General features: G+C 38.6%; 1 protein-coding gene and 1 non-coding gene across 2 annotated transcripts; both read right to left on the bottom strand.

The window, feature by feature from the left end:
• Window positions 1–5963: 5963 nt before the first annotated feature.
• On the bottom strand, window positions 5964–10766 carry cpo (carboxypeptidase O). The gene is made up of 8 exons (XM_030779012.1): window positions 10722–10766; window positions 10503–10604; window positions 9620–9724; window positions 9241–9357; window positions 8541–8634; window positions 7151–7353; window positions 6752–6836; window positions 5964–6226 (listed from the first exon to the last, which is right to left on the bottom strand). The coding sequence occupies exons 1-8, from the start codon at window positions 10764–10766 to the stop codon at window positions 5964–5966; spliced, it is 1014 nt and encodes a 337-aa protein (XP_030634872.1).
• A 2075-nt stretch (window positions 10767–12841) lies between these two features.
• On the bottom strand, window positions 12842–12924 carry trnal-cag (transfer RNA leucine (anticodon CAG)). The gene has a single exon. It is a non-coding gene; the product is annotated as a tRNA-Leu (tRNA).
• Window positions 12925–13146: the final 222 nt, after the last annotated feature.

Raw genomic sequence — 13146 nt, 5'->3', positions numbered from 1 at the left:
TGTAAAAATGGTATGGAATACAGCCACTTCCCTACTTATGACCTATGTGACTTATGAACATCCATGCAAATGACCAAAAAAAAAAAAACTGTATAAATGGGGGAAAAAATAAAGAAAAATATATAAATACAAAAATTACTCGTGGTTGTATGTCCTCTGGTGCTAACAGCTGTGTGCATATCATAGTGACCATCAGACGATATCCTGGCATTGTGTACATCACAGTATCTCTCAGTTCTTGCTCTCAGTTGCCATTCGGTAAGCACACATTATTCAAGTAAATCTAACGCATTTTTGTGCTAGATTAAGCCATTATTATATCAAACCCCAAAGAAGATGAAGAGAAAGAGGAAAAACCCATCACCTGCTGATAGATCTGGCAAGAAGCCGAGGAAGACGCCCGATTTGGAATTGAAAATGAATGTAATCAACCAATATGAAGGAGGAAAAAAAATTAATGTGATTGCATGTGATCTACAGTTGTCCCATTCCACGGTCTCCAGGAAGCAGTGAAAGGTTTGGCAAATATGAAGTCTAATAATAACAAAGTCAATAACAAAGATAATAACAAAGCAAGAGTGATTAAAAAAAGTCAATTCATAAAACTGGTTAAACAAAACTGAGACAATCACGATAGAGCTTGCATAACGTAAAACATAAAAATGATAAAAAAAAAAGAACTAAAGAGTCTGAGGTGGTGAAAAAGAAATCCCTACAGAATCATATAAAATGTCAATTCATAAAGCTTGTTAATAAAAAATGAGAATCATGATAGAGATTGAGTAGGATAAAAGAATGCTGTACAGGTATATGACTTCTACATGCCATGCTAACATACGTCCATTTCGAGAACCGACCGGTCGGTCAGAACGGAACTCGGACATATGTCAGGGAATTTTTAGTACAATGGTTACAAAAGTAAATATGTTTGGAGGCAGATCAGACATTCATATGACCAAATGTACATAGATGGAAGAGTCTTCACAATGTGATATGTACATTTGTTAACTATAAACAAATTTTAGGAGCATATTAGCAGACATGTGACAGAAGCTCAGCTTCAGAGTATCTGTATCCTTTTAGCTTATCAAGGACACGTTGTTACTTTTTTGTGAAAATGCAGAGACTTAATGATATAAATATGATAAAAGTGTTAGCATTAAAAAAATATTCTTTTTATAGCTGGTAGCTGCAGGCTTTATGGCCCAAGCATTGCATTTGGTGAAACAGACTGCATCAATGCCCATGGTTCATGAGCCCAGGAAGATAAATAGATGTAATCAAAGGCACCATAAAAACAGTGGGATACTTTATTAATATAGAGTGTTGCGACACTGTGTAATGGTGTGTTCATACCCAGCTGCAGCTCTTGTCTCGTTTAACATTTGGATCCCTGTCAACTCAAAGGAAGTCTGAATCGGGCCATAAAACACGTATTTAATGGTGCACCAGTGTTCAAGACAGTAGCCCTAACCCTCCCCCACAAGTTTGTGCAATCAGAGGTCCTGGGTCCCAAAATGGAAAAGAATTAACAGTGAACTGGGATAAAGACAATTTAATACAAGTACACTACAGAAGGGCTGATGGTTCAAAAATGTTTGTATGTAACAAAACAGTTTGACAGCCAGTATTTTCAAAATATAATTTGGATAATTCTGTGAAATGGAGCTAATGAGAACATATCTTTAGACAAGCTTTGAATGGACTTTCAGTACCAAATCATGAGCTAAAATTTTGCATTACCCTTTGCATTGTCCCGTAGTAGAAAACCCACACCTTATCCAACTTAATCTGGGAATTCAGCCTCTTCTTTTAGGTTGCGGATCATTGTAAAGGAGATGTAGCATCTAAACTGAAGTGTGAATAAACAATATCACTTTCACCAAAGGCAAACAAACACACTGGTATTAACTCATTACTGAACAGAGGGGTGTTCCAGAAAGCGGGTTTAGTGAAAACTTTGAGTTAGTTAACTCAGAACAAGTAGTAAACCTCCTAATAGAAGTGCCCTATGGCTTTGTTTTGTCAGGAGAATGAAGCCATAGGACTCTTCTGTTAGGAGGTTTACTACTTGCTCTGAGTTTACTAACTCTTCACTAAACCCACTTTCTGCAACACTCCTCAGGAGCGGCGGTGAGTTTGTGCTTAGTGTTTACAATGTTTACAATGTTTCAGCAAAGGTGAAGATGCTGATGAGACACATCCTAAGGCATCCTCAGTGCTTTGTCTGTTATCAGGACAGTATTACTTCAGTGCAACTTTGTCCAGCCCATGAATTTGGGTTAATCTTTTTTGATGTACTATTTCATCTTTTTTGATGTACTAATTGTGCCTGAACTAGAGAGGGTCAGCGATATTTATAAAACCTTCATTTCTCAAGATATTTTTGTAATCTCTCTCTCTCTCTCACGCACTCTCTTTCTCTTTGTTTGTGTCCCATGTTTGATTGGTAACTTTTCAGAAAATCCATTACTTTACACGGGGCTTATTAAAAAAAACAAACACTGAAAACAGTTTAACATTAACAGTGGATAGCAAAAACAAAAGCAAAATTACATAAAGCTAATATAGTTGTCTTCAAGGCTGTTTGGCTGTTGTTCTCAAGATATATAAACAACCCTTAAAGACCCTTTATCTAGTAGCAGAAAACACACTGTCAACTACATGCACGCAGGCAATGATTACTTTCAAGTACAAAAGTACCACTGATCATGACCCTGTCTGACCTCTAAATTGCACAGAGAAGGTAGAATGACTGGATAAGGAGGACAAAAGACCTCCTGTCAAGAAGGGAGACGACCCCTGTCAGAGCTCATAATTAACCCCTTTAATTAAGATCCTGAACAAAAAAAAAAGGTTGATAATGGAGGAAGCGATTTAATTACCCTCCTCTTACAGCTCCCAGCTCCAGACACTCAGGAAACAATTAAGTTCCTCTTAGTCTGCCTAATGGCCTCGGAGTCTGGGCCGCTCTGACTTATTCTATTAATAACGCTAAGTCTATGAGTGATTACCAAAACCTCTTGCTACAGACATAGCATCAAAATGCTTCTCGGAAATGGTTTGTGTGGCCCCTGCCTCTATAAACCAGTGGTTGACAATATGTAGAGGTTTATTTGCTTTGCATCCAGTATCAGGGTTAGGAGGAGTTAGCATGCTAACATATTATGATTGGATTGCACACACATATCAAATTTACTTTTATGTTATAGTTATTGTTCATTTTCCAAATTGTGCTAGCACAGAAAATAAGCCATCAACAGTTATGGATAGCAACAAATACAACACATAAAATGAATTGTCTGTTTAGCATTCTATTATTGTCTTCATACCCTTTGAACACAGTATGTCCTGTCTACTTTGTTGACAACTAAATTTCCACTTCATGACTACAGTGAACGAAAGTATGAATGAGGTGTTAAAGTTAGAGAGATCTCAGTTTTTAGTCGTGAATCTCAACCAGTGAGTGTACTCTTTTCCTGTTCAAATTCTACTGAATTTCCTCTGTGGAACAGGAAGAGTTGAGGACTGCAGAGTGACTCTTGAACCTAGGGCACAAAATTAGTGAAAGGAAACACATAGATGCATACCTATTAATTCTCAAAAGTAAGACAACGTGAGAACTCGCCCACAAAGGAGAAGGAAAGATTGCTATTGTTTTTCTATTCTCTCTCATTTTTTTCCTCTCATTTTTCTGATTTGTTACATGTGTCACCCCCCCCCCCTCCCCCCACCCTCTAACACACACATCCACTAAACTGTCGCCAATATGCTAAAACCTTTTTTCACTTGGCATAACATACAAGAGCACCATAAGAAAATGTGTTTCTGACCTGTCAGCTTTATTATGGCAAAAACATTGCAGTCTGATACATGAACAAGAGCAATACTGTCCTCTTCATGCAAATAACCAACACAATCACTGGGAATTCTTTCTTTCTTTCTTTTTTTCTTTCTTTCTTTCTTTCTTTCTTTCTTTCTTTCTTTCTTTCTTTCTATTTGTCTCATGGTTGTTAAATATTCCATATAGTCAAAGGTCAGACGTCAGTAGTTAAAACATAAACTGTGGCGCTTGCATTATGCCATGTCCTTCAAAGTGTCATGTGAAAAGTTAAATAGTTACCTTCCCTATATCACATCGAAATATAAATACTGCCCAGAGAGAGGCAGTTGGGTGGGAGAACTGAACTAAAATAACTGTCAGATATAAATAGAATTGGAACCAAGAATTGGAGCCAAATTAGGTGAGACATGAGTTTTAAGAGGTAAATTTCCATTGATAAGAATCTCATGTTACTGGTGAAACATAGTAGTGGGTCTTTGATCTCACCCTTTCTCAAGTTCTCAAGTTAATCAAATGTGCTGATACAATAAGTATCATGGCCTTGAACTTGATTGCATTTTTCAGGAAGGTACCTTTCCATGTAATTTATCAGTCATCTAATAAATATTAACTGCTCTCAAACATCTTTTTTTCCTTGCAAGGTTGTTTTATCTCTAACTTACAACTCAATGGTTTAAACCAGTAACAGAGACCGGAGGGGTCTTGAAAAATGCTGCATAAAGAGAGTCCTTTTGAGATTAAGGATAGAAACAGAAAAAAATGATGTGAATATCAGTGATTCTATTTTATCATCCCAACAGCTGAATGGGATTTTTTGATAAGAATTCATTCATAATTGAAGCAGAAAAGTGGACTGAAGACCACATTCGAACAGAAATAGTGCAAATCCATTGATGTCGCAAATTAATTTACTTACTTACTTGTATGGGGAGAATAGAATAAATCAAACGAAGACCAAAATCTTACAAACATGTTTAAATAGAAAGAAAAACTGGTCAAACTCAAAAAGTCAGTCATCGGATGGGGAGCAGATTCTTTGGACCCCAGCAACTTGAGACTGTGTCTCCATCTGGTGGCCACTCAACAATCACCAGGTGGAACCTTGATTTTGCTTTACTTTTAAATTTAAAAAAGGAAAAGAAATTATACAATTTCTGGATTGTTTAACACACATGACAACTTAAAAACTGTCTCATTGGATACATTTCATAACAATTACATTTATGTTAATGACTTAGAGCTTAGGTTCATTACATCTGAGGTAGTGTACACAATTTTATGCTGACAACTTGTTGGTGTGTTTATGAAGGAGCTCATATAAAACATAGAAACACTGATGACAGCCACAACTGAAGTGCCTAATTTACTCACATTATATGAAGGACAATTTACTTGGTTGGAAAAAAGGGATTGTTTATTTGTTTTCTCTTTTTTCTTATTATTGACTACTAATATGTAATATTTTCTGTTAACATAGGTGATATACATTCTGCTTTAGCATTTTTTTGCATTCCCAATTCAAGGACACATCATTCACGCGCACACACGCACGCACACACGCACGCACACACACACACACATACACATACACACATAAATATACTTGAAGCAAATCTGGCAAACCAAATGGTTTCAGATATTTCATATTTACATCTAACATTTATATCTTAGATTTACAGCTGACATTTAGACACTTTGAAAACTTCAGCCTGTGCTAAATAAATTAATTGAAATGGAGATGTTGAAGTTGTCTAACATCTAACATTTATGTCTTAGATTTATAGCTGTCATTTAAAGACTCTGAGAACTTTAGCCTGTGCTCAATAACTGAGTTGAAATGGAGATGTTGAAGATGTTTTATAAAGGCATGTCTCTTACACTGAGGCAAAAAGAGATGGAAGATCACACCCTGCTGCAGTCATGCAAATTAAAAGCAAATTAAAAGCAATGCATAATTCAACTTAATGGGTTGAATCAGATCTGTTGATAATGGATATCAGTACAAAAAGCACATGGACGGGCTGGAGAACTGAAGCAGGTGGTTAAAAAAACACCATTCAGAAAGACAGGAGGTACAGAAGGAAAGCAAGAAAAAGAAAAGAGGAGGGCTGATTTAGACTTAGAGCAGGTGAGCGCTGGAAACGACAGAGGCCAGCAGCGTGGTCCACAGAGTGGCTGTCGCTGTAACGGCAGAGCCGTGGACCTTGTCGTGAACGTAGGTAATAATGGAGAGAGCGCCTGCATAAGCTTCCTCGCAGGTGGGTTTGATCTGATCCTCTGGCAGCTTAAAGCCATGATCACCCTTGTCCCGCAGTTCAAAGGTGAAGGAGTATGGAATGCCAATGAGACGCGCAAAGTCCCGGGATGAACCAGAGTTTGGGTCTGTGGAGGTGAAAATCAAAGTTTCCATTACATCACAGGATTTCTCAAACGCTGTTCTTAAGTAGCATTGACGAAAAGATGAGAAAAATAAATGTAACTTAAATAGGAACACATTAAAAAAAATAATATGAATATAACGCATTTAAGTGCAAGATTCAGTGAGTTAAGAGGTTGTACTGATTTTAAAGTTTCTTAATTGAAGTCACATGAAGCCAGACCACAGTACATAGTCCTGCACTAATAGAACTGTTTGATAAATGTTCAACTCGTCTCTAAACTGTTAAGCAAAAGGAAAGCACAAGACAGAACAATGATCTTTGGATAGTTACAAAAAAAGCTTCACATAAGAGAAGTGTAAGTGTAATTCAGAATGCTGAAATGTGTTTCAAAGGACCATAAATAACAAAGAATGATCACTGGAAATCTAAAAGACATGGAATTTAATCAGGGACATTTTATGTAAGGAGTTGTCTTTAGATGCTTCTTGTCATCTAATTGGTCAGAGAGTGATTGCTCAACACTTACACAGCACCGTAGGGGATGTTCCCACTGTGTAGTCCATACCATGAACAGCTTTGATAGCACTGGCTGCAGCAAGACCCACCTCCATCTATGGACAAACCCATTCACAATAACAGCACATGAGAGAAAGGTCTCACCTCATAAACAAATGAATATTGTGGCCCCAAATCTCATACTCGTTTTTTGGTTTTTTTGTTTTCTTTGTTTTTTTTAAATGCTGGAATTAGTTGTACAGTCGCTGTCCTCAACTTTGACTTATGTTGGCATTAAGGATTGACCCCTCAATGACTGGAACAAAAATGAAGTTAAAAAAACACCATATATTTTTTGTTACCTTTGTATTTGTCTATGCCTGTCAGTTTGTATTAGTGTTTAACTCTTTATGTGTATTGAGGTACGTACCAACTCATCATGGTTGGGTGCTGAGATATTGGGATGCCCATAGGGAATGAGGATTAGCTGTCCATAGGAGTGGATGGTGAGGAAGCAAAGGATCTGATCTGTCCTGGCCCCCACGAAATCGGTCACCGCCCTGGCCTCTGACTCCGACAGAGCAGTCGGCCCATTATACACCTCTGAGCAACAATTTCTAGAAATTCCTACCACTGTAAGCACAAAACATAATAGTAAATGTGTGTGTATGTGTGTTTATGTATGTATGTGTGTGTGGTGTGTGTTTTTACTGTTGGCATTTAGTACAGACTATTCCATGCTTTATATTTCAAAGCAGCATTTAGCACATGTAATCTACACTCAGTGGGAACTTCATTAGTTCAGCACCCCGTTCACAAAAATGGACTGCTCCACACAGACAGGCTTGCTGTATAAAACAGGTGGACCTGAATCAGATACATAATTGTTCAGGTGAACCTTAATGTCATGTGAGATAGTTCCCTATAGTTCCCTCTTTTCAGAAATAACACAAGTAGGATTTTTTGTTTTTCACACAACTAGGATTTTTGCATTGTGTCTACTGTTTCCCAAGAAAGGCAAAAACAAAAAAAACCCCACCCAGTTAGTGGTAATAGTTTGAACGAAAAGGGCTTTTTGACAGGAGTTGGTAGAGGAGACTGGCATTTGGGCTTGGGTGGTGCAGTGGAAAAGAGGATAGGCCAGACACCTGGGTTCAGATCCCAGTCCTGCTGTGTCTGGCTTTGCATCACTTTGCATCACTGCAATTACATCTCCCATTGGGTAGGATGGGAGATCTGTGCTTGACAAATCTGGGGAGTGTTGCATGAACCAGAAAAGTCTTCTGTTGTCTGGTGAAAAGAATTGGGAGTGGACTCTACATGTATCTGAGGAGACATATGGTCGTCCACAACCTTCCTGACTATTGACGAGCACTAGACAAATATGGGAATCGGGCACTGATAAGCTGGACGAAACTGCATGAAATAAGAAAGAGGTGTAGCAGCAGGTGGCCACAATGGGTTCCACCCTTCACCGAAAAACAAGTGGCTCCTTTGACCACATGGTCACCAATGGTGGAAAATTGAGGAGTGGAAAAATACTTTTTGTTCAAACAAGTCCCACACCATCTTGCATTGCACCAGTGGCAGAGTCTGCATTTGGTGTTGCTGTCAAATCCGCAGTGATGTGTCATTATGGACAAACATCCCTGTGGAATATTTCAGGAATATTTCTGATACATTGCACTGGAGACTTCAGCCTGTTGTGGAGGCAAAGACAGGTATAACCTGTTTCTAATGAAATGACCACTGTGTGTTTTCAGCTATTCCATGTAAAAATATTTAGGAAATTCAAATCATAGACATGAACATATACTCACTGCCCCAGTTGGCATAGAAGTTGCGATTGAGATCTGTTCCAAAACATGTACAGTTACCGGTGCCAGGTGATCTGGACTTCCTCCACAGTCGAGTCTGAGAGTAAGGAAACAAGACATAACTTAAGACTGAGACCATTAACAGGAATACAAGATCATTAGTGGATTCAAACTAACATCAGTTAATTATTTTCAGAGATAATAAACTGTCTTTCAGACATTGATAAGATAGGTAGTAATATGTTTGTTTCATTGCACCCTTACCTACACGTGCATACACACACACATACACACACACACAAACACACACACACACACACACACACACACACACACACACACACACACACACACTCACACATACACACACACACAAACATGTTGTTTTTTTTTCTTCTCTTTGTTTTGTTTTTTACCAATTTATGCTAATTGTCCCCCCTCACACAGCAGTAACTGCAGTCTAAGTCCAGTCTAAGTTACTTCAGTCTCTGTGTTTTCATTGCATTGCACTGTACCATCAAATGCCATAATACATTTGGAGAGCAGCATTGTCTGCTTTGCTCTACCCATTAACACATGTCTGATCAGCCTTCATTAACTATGTGTGATTGAACAGGAGAATGAACCTGAGTGACACACATATCCAAAGCGACAAGGCCAATTGAACTCATTTCGACATAACAGCAGTGGTAACAGGTCTTACTGTATTGTCTTTCCAGGAGTATATGTACCCATCCATGTTCAGCACTGGGGTGATGTAGAAATCCATGTTTTTAAACATCTCATTCATCTTAGGGTCTGTTTTATATGCATTCAAAATCTAATTGGAAAACGGAGAGGCGGTTCATTCAGTATGAAATCTGCAGAACAGCTTTGTCAGGAATGTTTGCTGAAATTTAGCGATAAGTACTATCTCATATATAATGATTAAATCAGACAACGAACACTGACAGTCATAAAATTGACATCACTTTCATCTGTACAACTTATAATGAAATTTTTTAGCTGGATCAGCATAAATATTGGGAGATCAGTATGTATCTGTATATTTCAAAGGTTGTCTCTTTTTATTACTGACACACCTCCTTGACAAAGTGCTGACAAAATGCTGGTGATATCCACTCTCGGGCATGAATACCACAGTCCATCCAGATAGCCTTCTTGACCCCTGTGGACTTTATGCCTATCTGTAAAGTAAAACACACACACACACAGACAACCTAAGTTTGTACTCATATCCTGGTGGGGACTCCCCATTGATTCCCGTTATTTTGTAACTAAAGAATACTAACCTAGCCCTAACCCTATTCCTAACCCAAGCCCTAACCCTAACCTTAACCTTAACCAAAGAAATGTCATGGCGCTTTTTGTTTTTATCAATAACAATGATATGGTTTAGAAAAACGTTATTCTCCTGATGGGGACCAGTATTTTGGTCCCCACCACACACTTTTTTCAGATTATGCTATTTTACTGGGGACTTATCAGTCCTCAGAAAGATAGCAATACATGGTGCGCACACGCACACACACACACACACACACACACACACACACACACACACACAATCTCCATCATTTACCTCATGGATGCAAAGTGCTGTTCATACACATGAATTGATTGATGCGCGCACATACACACACACACACACACACGCACTCTGTAGCTGCTGACAAGCGTTTCTTGATGCATGTAAGCACTTCGTCAAGATAGTTGTCTCAGCTTATCTCAGTCCCCTTTTACATAATCAAACAATTCATAGACAAGAATGTTCTGAAGCTCCGAAAATCTATGACAATAAAAGCAAACCAGAGTCTCCTCTATAATGACAAGTCATCATCAGTTATTTCACATAAGCACAAGAAATCCTAACTTCATTGTTATGCTTTCCCTTAGAGAAATCAAGAATACTGTAAATACCCTATATCTGGGCTCTGAGATACAGAAATATGAGAAATCTTTTACCTTGAGTAGTTTTATGTCTCTTTTTTCATATGTCTGCCCATAGACTATGCTGGACACAACATCAGGGTTATCTTTCTCTATCTGGTCCATCCAAGCCGAAATCTGTGAGAAGAATTTTTTTGGATTAATGCAGGAATATTCATGAGTGAGGTTACAGTGGGTTTATCAGATGCCATAACCATGGAGAGAACTGCTGCATGTATAACCAGGTTCACATACCTCAGGCATGGTATGGTACTTAGTGTAGTCATGGGCTGCTTCCATACTGCCCTTTTCCTCTCTGTAATGAGTGACATGAGTGTATTTAACTATTTTCATCGGTGAATTCAATGAGGCAACATTCTCGAAATGAACATGGGAGAGTAGTATCATAACAGCATTGGGGCAAAAATAAACTTTCCTAAAGAAACACAGAAGCCTTTACTTGTTCAGCTCATTGGTGAATATTTAACTCTTATAATTGCTGATTATTAACTGGTATAAATATTGTAAATATTTTTCTTCTTTAGGAAATGTTATAGGACTTGCCAAAGAAATCACAGACATTACTTCACAAGAAGACCTTTTGGAGTTCAAATACAAAAAAACTACAAAAAAAAAAAAAAAAAGCACAACGAAGTCGTGACATCGTAGTGAAAGAATCTCACCTGTTTGGGGTTCCAACGCCATCCTGCAAAAAGAGAAAAAGAAGGATCAACCCCACAGTGTGAAACATTGTTCAGGTGTATTGTTCCTCAGATCAGATCTGTCAGTTGTCAGTGGAAACACTTGGCCAGGACTAATAGGTGTTTTTATAGACTCTTTCATCAGATAAAAGTCAAAGGTTCCACTTACTGTTATGAAGGTTAACGTTATCATAGTTGATCACGTATTTTTAGATAATGATTCACAATGCAAGCAAAATGCGTTACCACAACAAACGATAGAGTCTTGGGGTGCCAGAACCATTAAATCAATCAAATTTTTTTTTTTTACATGAGACTGAAATATTTTGTTGCAAAGTAATCAGAATAAAATACAATCATAAATGGATGTAAGGAAACTGTTTATTGCCTTTATGAACTAATGAGTGGATAAACTTAAAAGGCAACTGTTTATTGCTGTCACTTAATCAGTTCTCCCAAGATTTCAATGGTCATGGGCTATTTTTGGTTGGTGCAGTACAGTCTACACGTTGTCTGCTCCACTGGTACTGTGACTAAGAGGCAGCCCGCTTGTCAATCCACCTGTCTCTTTGCCATCTCTGGAGTCCATTTTTCCTCTTAAGTGTCCCAATTTTGTCCTGAGTATTTCAACTTAAAGAAGCCTTCAGCATGAAAAGGGCAATCAGCCTTTCTTCTCATTGCCCATTCAGCCTCGCCACTGACTTCCTCCCTGGTGCCTGTTCTCCTCAGAGAAGAATTTTCTCCTTATCTGGTACGAAGATGCTCCAGCAGTCTTTCAAGCTCTACTCAGTGACATTCTCCTCAACATGTTAAACCAGTTCATTTTTGTGTGCTTAGATGACATCCTGTTTTTTTCAGAATCTCTTCATGAGTGTGTTTATCACATTCACTAAGTCCTTCAGCGCCTCCTCAAGAACTACCTGTATTATCCCTGTCCGTTAGCTTGTCAAATCCAGCAACTGTGAATCCATTTCTGAGTTTTCCTTCTTGGGGTTCATGATCTCTGAAGGCAACATTCAGATGGAAGGCGGCAGTGGGTAGTGTTCTGTCACAATGTTCCTGAAAACTTCACTCATGCACTTCCTTTTCTCATCGTCTCACTCCCACAGAGAGGAACTATGACATTGGATATAGGGAGCTACTGGCCATACTACCTTTGAAGGAGGAGAGACACTGGCTGGAGGTGCCCAAAGACCCATTCATCAGGTGGTCTGACCATAAGAATCCAATAAATACATCAGAAAGGGGTGCACAAGGAAAAGTATTGAATGGGTTCTTTGATAGTGGTATAAAGATAGTGGTCCGGTGTCTGATAGTGTGATAATGGTCCAATGTCTTGTCCTCCGTTGTGGAGGACAGTCGTACATAGGCAGATTGTCATTCATGCTGCAGTAAATTAGTACTTTTCTCAGAAAAATTACTGCACAGGCATGTCTGCTCTTCAGTTTCTGAATATGACTGGACACCAGCCTCTGGCCAGATTGCTAACTGGCCTGGGGACGGATGCACACACCAGCAATAATTAATGATTGAAATTTTAGATTGGAGATTGATTCCAGATCAGACAAGTTGCAGGGGCTCAGTCCATACATCAGTTCTTGTTGGTACATATGCGGACACCTCCATGGCAGCTGTAAGGTAAATAGCCTGAACTACAGCAGTTGTTAAATGACATGTCAGGAGTGGGATTCGAACCCACGCCTCCAGGGGAGACTGCGACCTGAACGCAGCGCCTTAGACCGCTCGGCCATCCTGACCACAAAAATCATACAAGGTGAAAGTATAAGAGCCACAAACATATTTAGAGAATGAAAGGTACAAATCTGTGAGGAAATGCATTCTATTTTCATATACTGCCATAATCTCTCTATGCAGTATTTACATGGAGCTGACATCATAATATTATAAAACTGTATTTTTTTTCTCTTTGGACTTCAAAAACATTGTTTGCACAGCTCCAGGTATGATGCTTAGATATG

This window comes from Chanos chanos, chromosome 7 (genome assembly GCF_902362185.1).
Source record: "Chanos chanos chromosome 7, fChaCha1.1, whole genome shotgun sequence".
NCBI lineage: Eukaryota > Metazoa > Chordata > Actinopteri > Gonorynchiformes > Chanidae > Chanos > Chanos chanos.
This window is presented reverse-complemented; position numbering and strand designations above follow the sequence as displayed.